At 52.7% G+C, this 22,080-nt stretch overlaps 2 protein-coding genes across 2 annotated transcripts in view; one reads left to right on the top strand and one right to left on the bottom strand.

Annotated features, from left to right (window-relative positions):
• The first annotated feature begins 1,268 nt into the window (after positions 1-1,268).
• CHST1 (carbohydrate (keratan sulfate Gal-6) sulfotransferase 1) lies at positions 1,269-3,239 on the top strand. Its single transcript, XM_010580092.1, has one exon. It carries the CDS (start codon positions 1,269-1,271, stop codon positions 2,526-2,528), a length of 1,260 nt encoding a protein of 419 aa, XP_010578394.1. The 3' UTR covers positions 2,529-3,239.
• Positions 3,240-10,223: 6,984 nt separating this feature from the next.
• The window catches only part of LOC104839676 (transmembrane protein 263-like), a 189,374-nt gene continuing 177,517 nt past the window's right edge, over positions 10,224-22,080 (bottom strand). The window contains exon 3 of the mRNA XM_010580091.1: positions 10,224-10,640. Coding sequence (XP_010578393.1) covers positions 10,354-10,640 — 287 coding nt within the window. The 3' untranslated portion in view covers positions 10,224-10,353. The remainder of the gene's footprint in view (positions 10,641-22,080) is intronic.

Raw genomic sequence — 22,080 nt, 5'->3', positions numbered from 1 at the left:
GGGTGTCTCCCCTGCACAGGGGTTTTGGTTTGTTTGGGGTTTCTGGGATGAGCCTGCTATGTCTTGTCCCCCAGCCCTGCTGGCCTTGGGGAGTGATAGCACATGGATGCGAAGCCCCGTGCTTTGGAGAGCAGCAGGGCAGCCTGTGAACATTATTTATTTGGTTAGTGAACAGGGAGGAGCTGTTGAAGCACCACCGCAGCAACCCAGGCAAGGCAGGGCTGCTCCTCACCTAGCCGTCCCTGAGCACCCCATCTAAGCATCCTGCTCAGCCCCCCCTACCCTCAACCACACGCGGGCAGCACCAAGGCAGGGGTTAGCACCACTAAAGTCAGCCTGTGCAACTACAGCCCCACTCTTCCCTGTACCCATCTCTGGTGCCAAGGGCTCCTGCCGATGCGCTGTTGCCAACAGAGGATGGAGGGGATGCAGTTTCTCGTGCTTCCTCCTTTGTAGCATTGCTTTCCCCCTCTGGTGCTCAGAATAGGAGGGGGGCCTGAATCCCAGAGCTGAGCAGGATCTGGCCAGCACCATGAGCTCAGTGCTGGGGGCTGGCAGCTAGGACACGGCTCTGGCGGCTTCTGCTTGTCCCCAGAGGCTGACAGACTGAGCTGGCCTGGCTGGTGGACCTCTAAGCAAAGAGGTTTGCAGCTCCAGGAGAGCCATCGCCCCTCTCCCAAGCAGCAGGTTGTTGGCCTGGATGGGCCATGCCTCCTCCTGCCAGCTAGACAGAAAGGACAGAGACAAGCCTCTCCGGGTCGTGCTTGGCACCATCCCCTGCCCTGTCCCTGCCATGGCTCCTGCACCGGGTGTCAAAGGCGCTGGCTGATGGGGTGACAAGTGACTCGTGAGGCAGCTGGGGAGGAGGGTTCGCAGCAGCTGGATAGAGAGGCACGTAGGCAGTGTGGCCACCAGGCTCTAACATGCCCCTGCCTGGGCTGCAGGGCATGGGGTGAGCCGTGGGGCACAGGATTTGTGTCCCAGCCTGGAAGGAAGCAGTCCCTGGGGCTGAAGTCCTGGCTGGAAGCGTCCCTCCAGGCTTGTCAGCCTCTGCCTGGTCTTCCTTTCCTCCGAGACAGGGCTCTGCAGTGGGCGACTGGGTCCACGTGGTTATGGCCGATGTACGTGCCTCGGGAGGGTGTTTATCGGTACCCCCAGCAGCAGGGTACTTGGGTCCTCCTTGGCAGTCCTTGCTCAACCCGTGACTTCTCTGTTGGGTTGCAGACACCAAGACGACCTGTGAAGAAGCTCCATGAAGGTGACCAGCCATGCAATGTTCCTGGAAGGCTGTCCTCCTACTAGCCTTGGCATCCATTGCGATCCAGTACACAGCGATCCGGACCTTCACCGCCAAGTCCTTCCACAGCTGCCCCATCCCCAACCCCGTGAACTGCAGCCTGAGCCAGGACGCCGATGCGGCCGACAGGCTGTGCGACGAGAGCCCCACTTTCTCGTATAACCTCTCCAGGAAGACGCACGTCCTCATCCTCGCTACCACCCGCAGTGGCTCCTCGTTTGTTGGGCAGCTGTTTAACCAGCACTTCGATGTCTTCTATTTATTTGAGCCCCTCTACCACGTCCAGTACACCCTGATCCCAAAGCTGACCCAGAGCAAGAGTACGACGGACAGGCGGGTCATGCTGGGGGCCAGCCGAGACCTGCTGAGGAGCCTGTATGACTGCGACCTCTACTTCTTGGAGAACTACATCAAACCCCAGCCCGTCAACCACACCACCGACCGCCTCTTCCGCAGGGGAGCCAGCAAGGCCCTGTGCTCGCCGCCCGTCTGCGAGTCCCTGGGAGCCGTCGACCTCCACCTGGAGGAGGGAGACTGCGTGAAGAAGTGCGGTACCTTGAACCTGACGCTGGCCACCGAGTCCTGCAGAGAGCACGGGCACGTGGCCATCAAAACCGTGCGGGTGCCCGAGGTCAGCGACCTCCGGGCCCTGGTGGAGGACCCGCGGCTGAACTTGAAGGTCATCCAGCTGGTGAGGGACCCCCGGGGGATCCTGGCGTCGCGGAGCGAGACCTTCCGGGACACCTACAGGCTGTGGAGGATCTGGGACGGCACCGGCAGGAAGCCGTACAACCTGGACGTGACCCAGCTCACCACGGTGTGCGAGGACTTCTGGAACTCCGTGTCCACCGGCCTCAACCGGCCGCCGTGGCTCAAGGGCAAGTACATGCTGGTGCGGTACGAAGACCTGGCCAGGAACCCCATGAAAAAGACCGAGGAGATCTACGATTTCCTGGGCATCCCCATGGACAGCAACGTCGAGCGCTGGATACAGAACAACACCCGAGGAGACAGGTCCTCCTCCAAACACAAGTACGGGACGGTGCGCAACTCGGCGGCGACAGCGGAGAAGTGGCGGTTCCGGCTCTCCTACGAGATCGTGGCGTTCACCCAGCACGCCTGCCAGCAGGTGCTGGCACAGCTCGGCTACAAAACCGCCGGCTCCGAGGAGGAGCTGAAGAACCTCTCCATCAGCCTGGTGGAGGAGAGAGACTTCCTACCCTTCTCCTAAGGCAGCCCCAGGGGGGCCCGGTTTTGATATGGACCATTTCTAACTGTTGCCTTATTTTATTTTCTTTCGTTTTGTCCCCCCCCCTCCCCTTTCTCTCTCTCGTCTTTTTCTCTCCAAAATTTGCACTAAACCTTGAGCGGGAATCTCAACAGCTGAGTCCAGGGGAAGCGATTGCGGCCCCTCAATACGTTTCGGACGCAAGAGGAGTTGGGTCTCTCCAAGCAAGAGCTAGAACTGTGGATGGGTAACAATGTTTACAAAACACACAAAATGTATAAAGCAACCTTCAAGCTTTCCAAACCGAAGGGTACCTGGGGTACTGTACTTTTGCACTGTTTACTTTTACAATGTAAGAGGTAAATATAAATCTAATTTATGAATTGTGTCATCCCCTCCAGAATAACTCCCCTAGCCCCTGATGAGCAGGTTAGACTGGAAGCTGAACGTGGAACGACCTCCTCATTTTTGATCTCGGTGCGACATGTCTGTCTGTTTAAGTCCTGTTATTGGGCTGGGCAGTTGGTCAGCTGCTCGTACATGGTTGTTTGGTAACACCTGTGATATTTCTTTGTGCCAAAAACCCACAAAAGAAAAAAAAAAGGGAAAAAAAGTGTTTGGGTGGTTTGGTAAAAGCCCAACACATTTAATGCTTTATTTCTGTGTTTTCTGTAAATAAAAGTGCAATAAAAGTGACCCAGGGGTGAGCTTCAACTGGAAGACTTAAGTGACTAAACTGGCGTGGATGCATCGACAGGCAAAGAGCAACATCTCCTGGTCTGCCCAGCTCCTACGAGGCTGGGAGCGGGTGGCGGGCAAGCAGACACCACAGCCCCCCCAGGGCAGCGGGGAACCGCAGTCGCCTCCTCGGGCACGTGCACGTTTGCATCTGAAGCGTGTCAAAACGCAAGCAGTTGGGCAAAAAAGTGAGAACCCGTGGTTATTTACAGACCTGTGAGCTCGTTGGCCCGTGGGGGGGCACGGGACTTGAAATGCCCGGCCCCAGAGCACCCACAGCACCAGCACGGTGAGCCCGGCCCCGTCAGGCTGCCCCTCGTTGCCCCCCGCCACTGTTGATGCCAGCGTTGGTGAGCCCTGCCCTGGAGGACCAGAAAAAAGCGCTCGAGTTCGGGTTGTAAAACCACCAGAATGAAAACAAGCAAACAGGTCCTGGCGAGGTGGGAGTTTTTCTTCGTGAGCTGCCCGCGGAGGCAGGACCCTTGCGCGCAAGGCAGCTTGCGGGCGGCAGGCGAGCCCCTGCCACACAGGGGTTGAGGGCTGAGCAGGGCAGCGAGCAGCTGGACGGGGAAGCTGGGCACGCAGGGCAGGGACAATACCGCACGGCAGCGGAGCGCCGAGAGCCTGACGCAAGACTCTGGTCTGTTTGACCCCTGCCTGCTGGAACAGCCGACCGGCTCCTTCGACCCAGCTGGGACAGTCCTCCAAACAGCCCAGCCCTCAAGGCATATCCCACAGACTGCAGATGGGAAGCCACCGAGGCCAGTCCCCAGGGGACAGAGGACAGCAATGCCCCAGCAGTTTCCCAGCTCTGTTTGCTGCTAGACGGGGACCCACAGAGCAATGTGACCGCAGCTGGTCACATCTACCCACAGTGTTGGGCCCACTCCTGGCATGGGGGTGTTTGAGCCACCCGCAGCCCACCTACCTGGGCAGGTCTCCTCTCCAAAGGTCTCTTCCAAGCCCTGCTGCCCACCAGCTTCCAGCCCGAGCTCTTATACTTGGGAGGGGGTGAGACTGGGTGCTGTAATTGCACACAGGGAGCTGGGACCTGCTGCCTGGGTCAGGTGAGGAAAGCCGCAATCATGAGTGATTTTCCAGCATCCTTTTCTCCCTTTAAAGACCTCTGGAGGGGCAGCTTGTTAGGGGTGTTTTCAAACCTGGCTTAACACGGCAAACCTGCTCCAGCTGGGCTGCAGAAGAGGTGAGCAGGGGTGATGTATCTGATGGCCTCTCCTCAGGGCTCGCAGCTGGAGCCCCTGTAATCCATCTGCGCTGTCTGCAAGGTGACATGGTTGGCTCCAACCCCCTGAAGAGGAACGGGGTGACAGCCTGCACGTGCTGCGGGGTGGGCGCTTCCCCCATCCGCCTCCCCACAGCGGGCATGGGGGGAGTAGCTCCTGCGAGAGACCCCCCACCCCAAATACTTTCACCTCCCCTCCACCGCCAAACCTGCTCCTGCCAGTGGCTCGGTGCTTCCCAAGCCGCGCTGCCCCGGCCAGGTCTGTGAGGCAGCAGAGGTGGCCGCAGCCTCATCAGCGCGCTGCGCGCCGCTCTCGCCGAGCAGCTGGCAGCAAAACGTCAACCAAATAAATGGCTTGATTGCCCCGTTATTAGTTACTAAATTAATCCTTTTGTCAGCACTTAACAAATGCTGAGCTGTTGGCTCCTGGCCTCAACCTAGTAAATTGGACACCCTGTCCGGGGCCTGATCCAGCCCAGCCCAGCTGTGGGCTGCAACCCTCCCTGCACGAAGGTAGCGTTCCCGGGAGCATCGGGCGGCTCTGCCCTGGGGAAGTGCCCGTGAAGCAGGTGAGGGGGCCGGGATGGCCGGCTGCAGCCCCCCCCAGCACCCACGCTGCCTGCCGGCCAGCGAGCAAATGCAGAGGGTCCGGCTGCCCCGCAGGGCTCCCCTGCAGCTCTGGGGAGGGATGTCAAACCGTCTTCTCCTGCAGAATGGGCAGGCTGCTGCGGGGGGAACAAGGCTTTTCCTTGCTTCCTCAGCTGGGAAAAGTGGCTATGCAAACCTGCATGAAGAAACAGCGGCTGTAGAGGCAAAATTTCCCGTCTTTGGCTGCTGAGATCCCACTTCCAGGGCTAGGCCAGCTGTCCCCAGCCTGAAAGTCCTCTCACGCACTGGTCTTTAAACCAACACAAGAAATTGAGTTTAGAAGTCTTATCCAAACTGTTCTTACCATTCCAATCAGGAAACACGCCTGCAGCAAAATGGCTTTTGAATCACGGTTGAAAGCCACGTCCTAGTTTAAGCAGGGATGGAGGTTCAGCCCTGCTCGGTGCCTCGTGTAGAGCCCTTAGGGGACAGATCTGATTTCCCAAGGAATCTCTAACATCTTCCTTCAACTGCGCTTCCTCTCCTCATTTACCCCCACTGGAAACAAGAGCCAGCATAACCAAGGTTTTTATCCTCAAATTTTACTGTAATTAAAATACAGAGATGCAGAATATTCCCAGAAACACACTGCAAAACAAACCAAGCAAACAAATTCAGTAGGAAACCAATTACAGACAATGAAATGATAAAGAACAAAAGTGTCCTCCGGAGCCCAGCACCGTACACGGGACTGCGTGGCTACGGTGACGGTTTTGGGTTGCCAAAGGGCTCCTTGGCTCTTAGAGAAGCAGAGTCGGGCCTCGGCATCTGTCCCAGCAGCTCCGCGCCTCTCTCTCTAGCCATCTCCATGTTCCCACTCACACTGTTGTTTTTACAAGGATGACTTTGCAATGGAGACACAGAAATGACCCACCCACAGGGACAAGAGCCAACGAGGGAACCCAGAGGAAAAGAAGTGGCTTAAGATTTTCCACACACAAAACACAAGGGGAGGGAGAGGGATGGAAGACATGCACTTCTCTCCCAGCCAGGGAAGCTGCGGGGGCAGAGTCGCCCTCTCTGCCCTCCCAGCCAATATGAGTGTGGATGTTTAACGAAGGGCTCGGTGGGAGCTTTGGAGAGCTCTAGCCAAGGGCAAGACAGAAAGCTAAGGGGGGGATAAAAAATGAAGGTGAAGAGTAATCAGATGAGCAAAGAGAAAAGGAGGAGAGGATGTGCCCGTGGGCTCTCCTCTCAGCCGGGGCACGTTCCTTGGGCATGGGGAACGTCCAGCCGCAGCGGGGCACGGGGCTGCGTGTAGGGCCACGTCCCACCTCCACCATGGGGGAGACCCAGCCCCACCACGGGGAGACCATAACAAAAGCCTGGGGGAGATCTGGGAAGGGGGTGGTGGTAAGGAGGGAGCTGATCTGGCGCTTGGACCATCCGTTGGGCACACTGATCTATCTAAATGGAAACCCCTAGCCATCATCACTACTATGGGAGCTGGGCACCAGCCAGGCGTGGACCACCGCCACACACCAAAACCCACATTCGCTCACTTCCATTTCTGTGCTCCTCCCTAGGACAAACTCGATCGTGTTCATCCTCTGATGCAGAGCCTGTCCTAAGAAACAAATTCCCTCCACGCTTCCCCTTTTCTTGCTCCCCCACTCCTCGCCTCCTCCTGTCACCAGTCCCTCCTCATCTTCTCACTGTCACCTGAAAACTGGTTATCTTCCTTGTACTAACACCCTTCACTCCTTCCCTCCACCTCAGTGCTGCCCCCCCCTATTTTGCGCCAACCCCCCCATCTAGTAGCAGTGGGATTTATGCACAACGTAGTTTTTGCCCTTCTTGCCACAAAGGGGCGGTGGGAGAAGGGCTGCACCAGTGGCTCAGGTGGACTTTTGGGATGGCTGGAGTCTCTATAGTGGGGGAGGAGGAAAGATGGGGCATCCATCAGGAGCCAACAGCTTCCGTACCCGATCCAGACCCTACCGTCCTGCAACCAAAGCTCTCAGGAGGCGTCTTTGCTCTTAGACCGGCAACACTGACCCTGTTTTCCTTCTGCTCTGGCACTGAGAGTGCGCAGAAAAGCAGCCGGGGACTGGGTCACCTGGATGAACCGAGCAGGCCTACCACGCTAAAGAGACATCCTTTCCAGAGGCCTTTGAGTCCTGCATAGTTACGTATTCCTGAATGCCTGTTAAGCGGTGTGAAGCCCTGGTTTTGGAGTAGATTTAATCTTCTACCCTTGCCTGCTAATTTGATCTCTTTTGCTAGTTACGGTCCATGGGTTCTCCGTTAGCTGGGCTGTAAGAACAGCGATTTAGGCTGTGAGTTCCCCTCACAACTCTTCTCTCCTTCTCCAGGCCAACTGCAAGGCAGTTCCAGGTGAATGGAGAGCTTTACTCCATTTACTGCAAGGATGCGCAAAAGAGCAGAAATAAAAAGTCGGGAAACCCTCAGGACCCCTATGGCCTTCCTTAATGCACCTTTATCCCATTTTCCACGCCTGCTCTGCACACACAGTGCCTGCAGACAACAGCTTGGGAAGGATGTATCGCCTCCCCCAGCAAGAGCCTGTGTGGGACACTGGTTAGCCAAAAGCACGATAAGCTTCCCATCACCTGCCCAGGGGTGGCCGGTGAAGTAAAGCCCCTTAGACATTGTCTTCTCCTGTCCAAGGCCTGGGAGAGGCAGTTAGGAAGAAGACCATCTTCTGTCCCAGTTGGTAAGAAACTACCTTTCTAAGAGGGTTGGTGGCAGCACAGCTAGTTATGCACAAGCAGCTTTTAACTTTGGGGTTAGAGCTGGCTTCAGGAGCAGTCTGTGATCTGGAATAAGAAATGAGATGCGCTCAGGGAGAGCAGCGAGCAGAGATCCACGCAGTGCAAACTGTCCTCCTGCTTTGCAGGGCGTTTGAGGCAAAGGAAGAACAGACAAGACTACTTCTGGCCTTGCCAACTGCCACGAGCACCCCAGCAAAGCACAGGCACACATCAAGGCCTGATCTGTCTGTGAAGCCGCTGCCTTCAGAGACAAAACCGACACGTCTGGGTCAGCCTGGCCTTCACCAGAACAAAACAGACAAGGCGAGGAAATGCACACACATACGAAATGCTGTTTCCTCTTCAGAAACAATGATGTAGGTTAAACCACTCTCATGCTATCAAGAGTAACACACTGTGGAGATCAGCAACTTCTTGCCACTGCAAACAGCAGGGACTGCCCAGCGAAGGGTATGGAGAGAGACTCGTACAGGGACACAGCAACTTACGTCAGCCCAAAATGTGGATTTAATAAAGGTCTGAATGAAAACTGCTTCACAAGCTCAAGAACATTCAGCCAAAATGGTGGCGGGGGAGTTGTACTTAAATATTCCCTGATGTCCGAGTCCTAAGCACAAGAGAATAGCCAGGAAGCGCAACAACCTCCAACGGGAAATGAAGATCAAGGAAGTTGGCTTCAATGTCCGAAAGATAGGGCAGAAAGTAAACAAACCGCATAGATGGGAGAAAGGGGATTTTTCACATTCCTTTGGTTTCAATAAACTACGCTCTTGGGCAACAGAGGGGAAAACATCCTCTAAAACATGATTTTTACTTTGAACAGGACCCTATATAAAAACTATATGCTGGAAGTGCCAACGATGACTATGTAAACTCCTCTGCGGCAGTGGCACAGTTTTGTTTACCTGGCTGAAGACATGCCTGTGGACCGATACGTACACACACGCTTACACAGACGCATATTTATAAAATACAGCACAAGCACTGCTTCACTTGCCTATGCATCCAACACCTAACAACCTAGGCTAATCACCTGCCAAAGTCAGGAGCAGCAGAGTTAATGGTGAAGCCTGTGGCTTTCCTCATCCCAAGAATTACAGGGGACCTTGGAGTGAGTCAGTGAGTGTGCGTGTGCACGTGTGTGTGTGCGCGATGCCACATGGCCCCTTGTGCATCATGGGCCAGGCTGAGGATGGCTGTGACTCCCAGGTGGGTGCAGGTGTCTGGGTTTCTGCGGCACTACAAGTGTGGGTGGGCTATTTAGTGCAACACGGTCATTTGGAGGAGCTGGGCTGGAGCCCCAGGAGCGGTGTGTGGAGCAGGAGTTGCTGGTGCCCCGTGCAGGCTGGCTGCTGCTGGAGCATGCTCAGCTCCTCGGGGAAGCATTCTCCAATGTGGTGCAGCCCACTCACACCCAGGCCACCGCTCCTGGGGTGCTGAGTCACGGGGAGAGTGACGCTCTCAGCTTCCCCTCCCTCCCTGCAGCAGAACTTGGGTGGCATTTGGGAACACGCTTGCTCATTGTTACTAGTGACATCTGTGGAGCGAGAGTACGGTCTAGAGTCAAAATGCCCCTCTTGCAGACGGGGATACTGCAAGGACTTCAAGGGTCAAACCCAAAGGCTCGGTTTGTCTCTCTGTGGAGCATCGCTACCTGTGCTGTGCTGCAATATCAGAGAGGCCTGGCAGATGCCACTGTCAGCTCCTTCCCCAAATGGGAACATACAGCGGCTTTCATCATCCTGCCTCTCACCAGGAAAATCTGTGCAGAAGTTGATGGCCCAGGACATATCATACTCTTGTGTGGCACCATCCCTGGAGCTGCTCTGCTGAGCTTGAGGGTTCCTTCTCTGAAGGGTGCAATTCAGCCAAGGAGTAAGTGACTGGGAGCAGCTTGTGGGATGGGCCTTGCAAAGAAAAGGTAAAAGGTGCAGGGCAGGAGGGAGGCTTCCCCCTCTTCACAGTATCTCTCCTTTGTGTCAATGGGACTTTCTTCTACGGTTCTCTGCCGGGCAGACCCCCCAAACACACCGCCCAGAGCCAAGGGAAGGGGTGTTTCAGAGGCTGTCTTCCCAGCCGAAGTTGAATTTGACTACACAACCCACACTTCAAGCCAGGCACAGTTCCTCCCCCTCCCCTGTTACTCCCCCCACCTTCAAGCAGATGGAGCCTGACACCCTCTCCCACCCCTCTGTGCTTACAAGAGCAAGAAGGGAGGAAGGAAACTGCAAGACAGACAACGGCGCCTTTAAAGCCCTCGGAGTAAAGATGGTTCCCGGTAGGTGATGGGAGTGAAAGGCATTGACAGCGGCTCTGAGCCAGGCAGGCGGTGCTGAGCAGGCTGCAGCCGGAGTCTGCTCGGGTGCTTGACCCTCCCTGAAGCGGCTGGTTCCAACTCAAAGAGGTGCTGTGTAGGGGGAGAGTATGGGCAGGTTGATCTTTTGGAAGGGAGCTGTGACAGGGATTAGTCAGCCTTGTCCTTCTTCTTTGCGGTGAAAGGGACTTTGCTGGCGACCGCGCTGCCCATGGCTCCGACGCTGCCGGTCACTGCCGAGACGCTGCCCTTCACCAGTCCGACGCCAGCAGCGGGGACGCTGGTCACAGCTGTTTTGGTGAGCTCCAGGCTCTTGCTGCCCACCCAGGCGACTCCTCCCAGCGTGGCCCCCACGGCTCCCCGGGTGATGCTGAACAGGCCGCCCGTCACTCTCCAGATCACCCCTGCCTGCTGCTGTGGATGCTCCTTGCTGGCATCTGCGGGCAGAAAGAGAAAGGGAAGGTTAGAAGCGTCTGTGCCAAAGACCTTCTCCCTGGGCACCTCTTCCAGCCCAGGCAGGTTGTCCACCATGGCGCACGCTCCCGTATGCGCAGTGCCTCGCAGCCCCAGACCTCTCGGTGCCTGAAGGAGGAACCACGGCGATCCCAGGCCTACAGCACAACAGGAGAGAACTTTGGGAAGGAAGGGGGTGGGAGCAGAATTGCCCATGTGACAGAGAAGGGAAGAAGGTGGCTCAGTTACAGCCCCAAACTCGCAAGCCTCGGTGCTGCAAAGCAAAGCAAATCCCACTAACAAAAGATGTAATTCCCCTCCCCTGCGTGTTGGCTCACGCCAGTAAATCACGAAGACTAATGCTGGCATAGGAGGCATGAACTGCAGATAGCAACAGCTGACATTTGTGTGGCCTGCAGGTCCTCAGCATCTGTTTGGAGGCAGGTCTGCGCTAATGTCAGATGCGGGACTGAGGCACAGCACAGACCTATCCATGAGAACTGTAATTGAGCTAGCACAGATAGCAAACTGCAGTAAAGATATAGTGACACAAATGTCACCTCAGGTTGTACAAGCCCTCCGGAGATCTCAGCTATGTATTTAATAGTGTTAAGACAGTGCTTAAGTTGCTACACTATGTCACTGCTGGTTTACCTGTGCCAACTGGATCAAGGCCAGCATGACAAACCCACCCAAGCTGCCATCGCACCTGCCCACAACACTGCAGACGTAACGTTCACAGCTCGCCACTTCTTGGGAAAGGGTTGACTCTGAACTGCTGCTCATGGGATTCAAACCTGACAGCAATCCTGCTGGCCTCCACACAATCCTCTCCCTTTGCATCAGCTAACAATGCTACGTGCAGGCAGCAAAGGAGGAGCTGCTCTTTTTGTGGGGGTGAGATATTTTGGATACTCTGACTTTTGATTCACTGCCAGTTCCGTACACGAGATGAGTTACTAATAATTGCAAAAATACAATAAAGCAATCCTGGCAGGAAAAAAAGCAAGCGCCAGCTGGGAATACAGGATCCCAGGAGCAGCAGCAGCCCTTCTAACCCATTACCTACTCAGAAGACAGGTTGCTCAGCGCTGATGCAGCAGGAGGGCTTTAGCCCCCTGCTAAATGCACACCCCATTTCCTGAAAAGTGCAGAAATGACAGGGATGGAAATGGCTTTCTGAAAGCCTGCTTAAAAACACGGTGCAGTCCTGCCTCTGCAGATTGCCCAGGACAGGGGCCGTGTCAGCACCAGCCACTGCCTCAGAGCAGAGCGCTGCAGAGGCTCCACCAGCGCCCCAAGGAAGGAGCCAGTCTGCACCCCACAGCCCTGCCTGCACCCGTCTGCCCGGCACGGGCGCAGGGACAAGCCTGGCATCCGTCCCTGGGGCCGAAGAGGGAGACAGCCCGGCTGCGGCATCCCACTTCAGCCACCCGCGCAGACTGGGCTGCACAAATGGACTACCCTAAGCAGGTGGACAAGCTTAACGCAGCTAATGGCAGGGAGCCAAGAGCTGCTGGCTGAATGCACTTTCTTCTGAGAGCCCAGCCCTTCCACTGCGCTCTCTGACACACTCAGCTCCCCCCACTCCCTTTCTCTAAAGCTCCCCACTCCCCGAGAAGAAAGGCCCCTTGTTTATCCAGCCCAGTAGCAGCTTCTTTCCTTGATTGTTAATAATATTCCAGGCAGCAGAAAACTCTACCTGGAACCCCCCCTTTGATGCCTCCACCGACTTTCATTTCCACACAGATTAGAGCCAACGCTGATGTAGGCAGTGGATTTCCTTCGCCAGCAAGCAAAGACCTTGGGAGTGCCGGGAGGCTGGCCCAGCCGCTCATCGAGTTGCAGGGACTTCGCAGGCTGCACACCCCGGTTGATGGAGATGTCAGACCTAGTCAGTCTAAGCAAACATCTTCCTCTTACTGTTACTAACTTGTCTCACGCCGTGTCTTCGCCACATCTGCTGTTCAGTGTGCTTCTGCCAAGCTATCCTGTGAATCCTTTGGAGCAGAGACTATCTTCCCGTTGTCCGCATGTCACGCAGCACAGTAGGGTCTCTAAGTACTGCTGGAAAACAAGCTTTTTTCTTTTCTTTTTTTTTTTTAAACAAACCAACCAGAAGTCTGACAGAAAACACTCAGCAGCAGCAGGGCACGGATTTTATCCTTGGAAGCACCAGCTGCCCCAGGGTGCTGGATGCACACGGCTGAAGGGACAACCTGACCTTGCCAAACAGATCAGAGCTGCTGCCTACGCTACAAGCACCGGGGCAGACGGGAGGCCAGCTATTCACACTGGAGACTCTCAGACTGCACCGTGTTATCTGTGGGAAAGGGGGATTTTCCAGGCCTCTTCAGAAACAAATTAAGCTATCTTCAGAATTCAAATTGCTAACTTTCAGGCGCTTAACACAGAAGTTTAAGTAAGGTGATTTGATTCCTCTGACTCTATTTCTAGCCAGGGAAGAGAAAGGGGCTCCTTCAAAGGAGGCTGCGTACAGCAGCCTAACCTAGATGAGGCATGAGCCTGAATTAGGTGGTGTGATGATCTTTTCCTAGGTTCTTTTGTCCTGGATGCTTCTAAAATTCCACAGATTTTGGAGTCTTCTCAGAGTCGTACATTTTCCCTTGAGCTTCTCCCAGGCTATAGAGAGCTCTCCCTTGGGCAGGTCTCAGGACAGTGCCTGTGAGGAGTCTGGTGTTCACCAACTCTGATGACTTGGAATAAGCCTTAGGTTACACATCTGTCTGATAATCTGGGCAGCAAAATGGAGTTTGAGAGGGGTCAGTACAGAGTTTCTGGTGTAGCCTAAGCAGCTACAGTTCTACTCAGTGTACAGCATACTGCTTGCCTATTCCTCAACAATTTCTCTAGGTGTTTTTTTTTCTCCTCTCCCTCAATGCTACTGAGAGTCCTTGGCTCCATTTCCAGTTCAGTTGCCAGCCCCCCACTGCTGCACACAGCTTACCCAGTACAGCCATTTTTGTGTTCTGTCTTCAGACCAAGGGCAGGAAGAACAGAGGGATCCAGAAATCCAAGCAACTGTAAAGCAGGAATCTACTCAGTGAAAATCAGACTGGTCCTCCAAATGAACACAGTCCTCCAAGGATGGGAGGTCTTGTGTTCCCACTCCCCTGTCAGGGGAAGCAGGATCTTTTGCATCCCAGAGGACTGCAATGTATTACGCACCTCCTGGTGTGCTCAGCTGCAGAACCAAGAGCTATATCAAAGCAGCAATAATCTTCCTGGCTCTCCCCAGGTAAATGTGCATCTGAGGCTACCTGGAACCCCTCTGTAGGACGATTTAGGCCTCTGGAGCTGCCCAGCTATCTGAACAACACTACTGTGAAAATCTCTTAGATGATATATGAATGCCTGCAGGTGGGTAGTCCAGCGACCAGAGAAAAGGAGGCAAGTGCAGATGAAATTGAGGGGGGATGCTACTCTGCCAGCAAAGAGCTAAAACATATTGGAGGAAGTGTCAGGAAATACTAATGAAGAAAGACAAGGACAAAAGTTCTTTCTGATTAAGCTAGGCAGAGACAACAAAACTGCAGCATGCTGGAGCACCAGTGCTCGCACGCTGCCTGCAGCTGGTCTGCAGCCACTCTCATGGTCCTTAAAACTCCACGGGTGGCAGGGAGCAGGGATGGAGGACCTGGCCCTAGGAGGGTGGGAGGCTGTTCCAGAAGCATTCCAACAGCTCCAACACAAACCAGAAACTGTACCCCCAAGACAAACTCAGGTTTGAATAGATCTGAAAAGAGGAAGAGAAATCCCTTGTGACCCTGACCACAAGGGACCACATCCTAACCTGGCAGCAAGCTGAAATAGGTTGTATTTGTTCTATACTCCAAATGATGTGTCGAAGGCTTTCTAGCCATCCCCAGTTAGTTTGTCTTCAGGACTGCAATAAACCCCACAGTAAGCTGTCATGTAAGATAAGCATCAGATTTACAGTGCAAATTAGTCTCTCAGACAATGGAGTGAGCTAAGCATTTTGTTGGCACAGAGGAGCCCAGATTAAGGGCGAGACAGACAGCAGAGATGAAATACACAAAATAATCAGAGAGACAGACCCACAGCCCGATTAGGGGAACAATCCTGTTCCCTGGAGCCGGCCGCAGCCCATGCTGCTCATGAAAGCTCTTCGCCATCTGCCAAGCCCTTTTTCCTTTCCATCAGTGACCTGGCCTTTTCAAGGGTCCCTTCAGCTTCACTTCACCCCCTGTCAGCTTAGAACAGAAGAAGAAGGAGAAAAAGAGATGAATAAAACACAGTCCTGTGTGAACGCTGGCTCTCTGGGCTGGGGTCAGCACCCCACACAGGGTCCTCCTCCTCGGCCACAGCTCTCTGCAGTCCCCACCGGCTTCTCTCCAGAGCAGGGGTCCTGCCTGCTGGCGCTCCAGACAAACCCGGGTCTTCTCATCTGATCCCGACAGCATCTATGACTCAGGGCAGAAGCGAGATCGATTTGTCGGTAATAACAGATACAACTTGCAAAGCCGCCACGGTGAACTCCTCAGGGCTTTGCGTTGCATTTATTTGGTGAGACAAAACGATAGCCTGCGCTGGTGCCCAGTACAAACGGCACGGGCGGCACTCTCCCCCTCGGCCCCTGCCGGCAGGTGATATGACAGGCAGGGAGAACTCTACTTTAAAAAGGACTTGTACAAGTTGCTCTTTCCTACTAACTTACCAAAACAGCCCCAAGCCAGGAAAGCGGTGTCAGGGAGCAGCACTGGTTTTACATCTTTAGGACCCTTCCATCCCTGCTGGGCCCCAGGCGAAGGAGCTGGGCTGGCTCAGAGACCAAAATGTAAACAGTCAATGACATCAGTCTGTCCCTCAGCAGACGTGAGAGGAAGGGATGAGGTCACTAGTTCAAGCCTAAATTATGCCTCTGGCAGCTATTAAGTGACCACTGGTGGATTTAGGCAGGTTCCCCACATAGAAAAATGTTTGGTCTGGAGGAACAAGCAAGGGATGAAGGGTGAGCTACTCACACAGTCTAGTCCCAGCTTTGCCCAGCTGATTTTTAAGCAACACTGAGCAAATCGCTCTGACCTTTATTGCCCCTGCGCCACTGTGATTGAGGGTGTGTGATTTTCTAAAAGCCTTGGTGGTTGAGTCACAAAAAAGCATGTATAGGAGTGAAGCTTCCAGTCCTGATCTTTCTTGGAGAAAACCCTGCAAGTTTGATTCAAGTGCACTCTTAAGGCTCTGAGAACCCCAAATGGGTTATTGTTATTTTTAACCTTGTGATTTTTTTGAGCCTACCTCAATTTGAAAGGCACGGGGCTGACACTGCTGCTTCTCTTTCCCTTCTGTAAAGTGAAGTTTAAGTTAATGATCCCTATTTCCTTGTATTGCTGTGCTGACATGAAGGTTAATTAGGTACAGTTGGTGTGGTGCTCTAAACGAGGAAATTGTGTTTGTATTATCATGACTGGCGCTGACAGATTCCCATTGACATTCTCGGTAGAGACGCCAATGACAACTTCCAATTTATCTCTGGAAAGGTTTCCAGACAAGTCACAAAGGCAAGAGAAAAGCTTGCCCCCTCCCCACGCACACCAGCCTGCTCCTGCGGAGCTACACGAGTTTATCGTGTAGCTGAGACTTTCCATTTGGGCGATACACTCCTCTCACTCAGCACGATCAGCTGAAGCAGGCAGAGACCCCTCTGACCGCTGGGCACAAATGAAAACTCGCTGTACACCACCTAGCAGGACCCTTCTCCAGGGAATGGCCAACACCGTCTTCTTCTTCCATGCCTCCTGCCTGCAGCTGGAGAAGGCTTAGCTGATCCTTGCAGGGCACAGCTGTAGTGAGCACTTATGTCTGAGATGAAGGAACTGCTATTCATGTCCTTTCTGTCATTTTAGGATCAAATATCTAGATCATCCAGGGTCACAGGCAAAGCGTTAAAAGGAGCACTACGAAGTGTTTATTCTTTAAACATTCGTGCTTCACTCCTACCATCAGTCCCATGCTGCAGTTGGTTGGAAATGGCTTCACAGGCTCAGCAGCCGTGCTCTCCCCAGCCCCGCTCTGCCTAGGTGCTGAATGCTACAAACCAAGACGGTTGCCACCAGCAAAAAGCCTAGAAATGCCACATTGAGTTTAGCCCTTGAATTTTAAACTTGAACTCTGCAATCAGCAAGACATACTTGCCTCTCTCTGCAACAGGATTGTTCGGGAAGCTGCTGCACACAGCAAAGCAGGGGCAGCTGTCTCCACAGCCCAGCTCACCCCAGGGCTCTTCACTGGCACAATGAGCTTTAATTGTTCCTTGCACATGCCCCAGGAGCAGTATTAACTGCTGAAGCATCTACCTTGAAGCACTGAGAGACAGGGTTCAGGAGGGTAAACGAACAGTAATATGGAACGGCTTGTTTTCCTTGGCTGAGCCTTCGGGGAGAAGCAGCAGAAGCTCTGACTCTGGAAGCAAGAGGCTCAGAGTTGGTTGGGAGTTTTCTGACTCTTTTTGTTGGGAAGCATCATGTCACAAAAACAGAAGTTCGTTGTAAAGACACGGTGGTATTGTTGAAACTTCCATTGAAAAGAGAATGCAGGGAGATCAGCCTCAGAGCAGCTAATAACCCTGTGGTTAAAGAATTTCACCAGCCTGGAGTCAGCCCAAGGACACTCCCCAGCCCCACACACGCTCGCTAAATTGCCCAAGCAGCAGCTGAATGCTATTTTCACTCTTTTTCTTGAATTGTTTCACTTTGCAAGAAGAGATATTAATTGGAGGAGGAGTATAAACTTGTCCCCTCACCTCCCAAGTGCTTTCAATACCAGAGTGAAGATCTGCCCTGAGATGGGTTTCTTATTCTTGAAAAAAATTAGCAGTTCCTTTGCTTTGCCCTCCTGCAGAAGACGTCTGTTTTCTTGATCCAGAAGTATCTTTTTTATATCGCTGTAACAGCCTGTAAGGAACAGCCAGAGTCCCCTTTGACCAGGATACCCTGGGACCCTTTTGAGCCATAATTCCTTATTTCCCCTCTAGGTTTGCAAGACTTCAGCTACTCTGGTGGCATAGACGTGGTCTCTAATGATGCTGAAGACCAGGATGGCCCACAGCCCAGAGGTACTGCTCCTTCTGCTCTAGAAAAATGCAAGTGAGTTGCAGAACAGACAGCATCGTCTACTAGAAAGGACGTGGATCAGGTAGGAGCCTGGAGACCCAGCTCTGTTCTCAGCGTTATTGCTGACCTGATGGGTAACAGCTACATCTTCTCTGCTTCCTCTCCACCTCCCTGGCCTGTTTCAGCCATGGCTGGTATGACTGCCCAGGCAGCATGCTGGAGATCCTGCATGGCCTGCAGTAGAGCCGGCTGGCAGGCAGGAGTTAGTCCCAGCTCTGCCAAGCCCAGCAAGCTGGGCAAGGCAGGAGTCCACCCTTTGCAAAGGGGAAACTAATGAGCGCTGGTTGGCCTCATGGTGCTTCTTAGAGACAATCTCCCAGCTCCCACTGGCCTACTTAACGTCTCATCTCAGAAGGAAAGAAGTGCACACTGGAACAAAGTCCTTGAAAGTTTGCCATCCTCTGATATAGATCATAAGCGCTTAAGGATGAGGACTAGCTCTTTTTATACGCTTGTACAACAGCTGGTTTAAGGAGACCCTTGTCTCATTTGAAGCAGATGTCATCTCCCACCACAGTGTATAGGTTGTAAGAAAGATGAGCCCACAGGAGAGTCCCAGAGCAAAGCTACAAGTGGTGTTGTCCATTCAGGAAGAAAGAAATCTGGATATACCACTTCTATCTCCATTGCGACATCTCTTTTTCTCAACGTGGAACGTATGCAGAAGGTCAGGCTTTTGCTACTGGCCAGACAGGTAACTAAAAAACCTATAGGATGTCTCAAGGCCACTGACAGAGTGGAGAAATGATCCCAAAAGGCATGAGGTTTCAGCTTGCCCCAGAGAACTGTGCACAGTGGCTGCTTCCTCCCTACCCTCGCCAACCTCTGGGTCCTCCGCAAGAAACTGCAATGGTGCTTTATGGCAAGTACAAACAGCAAGGGACAGCTATCAGCTGGGCTATACTTTCCCTCTCACTTGTGTTAAAAGCATCAGAAGTGGCCATCAGACTGAGTTTGTTTGAACTTTATGTCCCTGTCTGCTTTCAATTTCCACTCTCTGCTCCACCTACAAGCTCTTGAATCAGTCAAGAGGCTTGCTTAAAAGTCTGGCAAGAAAGAGCATATAAAAACTGCACCAATGGCTCCTTTTCCTGTTGGAGCCTCATCCCTGTGTTACTGAGATTTTGGATCACAAGGACAGGAATCACCTCTTGCTGCTGTGAGGCTCTTGATCTCACTTGGGGATCTGTGGGTGGAACAGGAATAATCCAGTAGACTCAACGATTTTCAGTGGCCTCAAGCTTTAATGGTCTGAGGAGGAGAGCTTTCTGACATAAAATTTTATTCCTTACAAACAACCCTTCCTAGCATTTTTGCCCAGGCTGAAGAGACCATCTTTTTAAGCCTGCTCTTTGACCCGTGCTAGCTCAGCTCTTGTCAGGGCACATCACCCCCTCTGTCAATTCTGTAACAGTGGTTGCACATTCTTCACTGAGCTGCTTTCAGCTGCTTGTGATAGTACCTGGCACAAAAAGACCCCAAATGAATCAGAGGCTCTTGTTAAACAGCCTTGTTAATTCAGCTCTGATAAAGACACAGGAGAAAAAAAAGTATCAATATTTGTAAAATGAAAAAGGACAAAATCCATAGAGAAATAAAGGTCATTTTCACAGTTCTATGAGGCCCTTACAAACAATGGAGAGTAAATAACATAATCCAAGCTTATGTAAGAAATGACTTTTCTTCCATGCTCTAGTGCTACCCAGTGGATTTTAAACAAAGGCAGACTCAGCTAAGCCTCCTCTGTCCAGTGAGGCTAGAAGTCCTTCCCATGACAATATTGCTAACTCAATTTATCAAAAAGTGCCTGAAGTTTGGTCCCAGCAGCAGTTAGGGAGGGGGGGCATGGGAGTGAAAGACAGTCACATCTAACCAGCCCGAAGGTGCTCTGAGCTGCCAAGATCAGAGATCAGAAAGTCTGCTCTGCTTGTTCGTCAACTGCCATGAGTATTTTGTGTACTCTGCCACCTTATTATTAAAGGCTTAATCTCTCTACCTTATGGAAACACAGGATTGTCACTCAAGCATTTTACAGCTGAGATATCCAAGAATTTGTCCAAAAATACTCCCAGTAAAGTTGGGAACATATCCTGCCTTACTAACAGGGGAGGATCCAGGTTCAGGCATTTCCTCTTCCCACTCCTGGAGCAGCTGAGCAATGGATGCTGATGCTTTCCAGCAGGATGGCTGGCACCAGTGAGAAATCTAGAAATTCCCCATTTATTCTGACTATGTGTGCCCCACCCCTCTCCAAGGCATATGGAGGAACTGATGAAAAAAAATGGATGACAGCTCAAAAAGCAAAGCCACAAATTTTGACTGACCTAAGGTCTCAGTGAAGATTTTTTGAGTCAGAGAAATGACCCATTCATCCCAGATGCTATCCAGGAGTCTTTCTGTCCATTCAAAGGATAACAAGGCAGTTAAGCTAAAAGCTGTCTGCTACAGAAGCAGCTGAACTGGGGATTTACTGGGGAGGCACGAATATGCTTGCCTGCTCACGCTTTAGCATGCCAGCAATGGGCAGGATAGGGCCTTTGTTATTCTTCTGGTGGTAGGTGTTTGATGGCATAGTCTCCAAAACTCGTTCTCCATCTCAGCTGTCAAGGGGAGAGCGCTGCAATCGTGAGTGGGCAGGTATGCTGCCTCTGGGAGCAAAAAAATGAACAGGCAGAGCATCCCTCCCCCCCAGCCAGGCTGAATGGGGAAGGACAGGACCCATCCATGCCTCAGACGATTGGATCTATTCCAGCGCGAAAATCACACCCCAGCTCTACGTCCAAACCTCTCAGGCGTCCCCTCACCTCTGTCACTTCAAAGTGAGCCAGCTGGTCCTACCTGTTGTGTTGCCAGTGAGCCTGCCATCTGGAAATCTCAGCCCTGAATGCATAAATTAGAGGTAGCACTAACACTGCCCAAGGAGACATCGAACCTCCTCCTCTGTGCTGCACAGACAAAGAGCTGCTGCTTAGGAACGTGAAGCCGCGAGTGTCACAGTTCCCTTTGCTTCCGTCCATATTCATGTTCTTGCTCTTTCCAGAGCAGATTTCAATACAGTACAGCAGGGATCCCATGCACACTCGGCTTCCTGGTGGTTCTGGAAGGGCTTTGCCTGGTGCTGCAGTTATATTGGATTTCTTCTTTGGCGCTGCGGCAGGACTGCCATGAGCCAGGGTCTAGTTTGGCTCTCAGAGACGCTGGGATATCTGGGCCTCCCTTTGAGATTAGTGCTTCATATAGTTGGAGGAATATCTGGAATAAGAGAGACTCCCGCCCACCTCCTTGGCACAGCCACCAGCTCAGCCCTACACTTGCAGCCTCTCTTGGGAGGTCTATCTAAGCTTGCTTTCGCCTACTACCAAGCAGCAATAAACAGGCTCTGCTTTATCTGAAAGGAAGGAGCCCCTGTCACCTCTTGGCTTTCTCCTGAGTCAGTCTTGACCCAGGGTATCCCCTGTCACTGCCAGGACAAGACCGCTTGACCATAAAGTACCAGAATCGCAGTGTGTGCAGGCAGAGAGCCTGATTCCCTCCCTGCTCTGTTTCTAGTTCTCCTGAGGAGTTTCTAGCCTGCAATGCATCTCTGTGGCACTGGAAAGGGGGACATCAAAAAATCTCCCACCAGTTTCATCAGGACCTTCCTTACCTGAAAGATGTCTCTTTAGCCTGGTGAACCCAGTTCCCAGCAGGGATTTCATACAAGACCAGTATCAGAAATTTGCTAATACTTCTGCTCTCATTCACTTTACCAACTGCTGAAAATCATTCCATGTTCCTGACTGGGACAGTGATGTGCTGGGAAAGGCTGAAAGCCTGGAGAACCCGAGATCCCTCTGGTCTCCGGCATCTACCTGTTTTGAATGAAAGCCAAGCAAAGCCAGACTTTGCTGTCAGAGCCAAGGGCTCACTGGAAAAAAATTCAGCAGCCTTTCAGGTCTCCACATTAAGACAACATTTACTGTCTTGATTCTGTAATGTAGCCCAGCCTGGCAATGCTGTTATGCTTTTGCTATTGGGAAATGAAGGGCAGCATTACCCACCTCCACAGATTCCCCTTAAATTTTCTTCTGCGGTTCTGTACACATGGGAAGCAACAGGGCAGAACAATTGATTCCTTTAAAAATGCGAGAGTATCCAAGGATGCTTTCAAGTACCACGGTACAGAGGTGCAGCATCTGTGTGTCAGGTACCTTCCCAGCTTTCACATCAGGGTGCCCAGCTCAGCTTGTGGTCCACATGCATGCAGATGCTACCCTCATTCTCGACAGGA

Source organism: Haliaeetus leucocephalus, unplaced genomic scaffold (genome assembly GCF_000737465.1).
Source record: "Haliaeetus leucocephalus isolate CR32 unplaced genomic scaffold, Haliaeetus_leucocephalus-4.0 Scaffold696, whole genome shotgun sequence".
Lineage (NCBI taxonomy): Eukaryota > Metazoa > Chordata > Aves > Accipitriformes > Accipitridae > Haliaeetus > Haliaeetus leucocephalus.
Note: the sequence above shows the minus strand (reverse complement) of the source record. Positions and strands in the feature narration are given on the sequence as shown.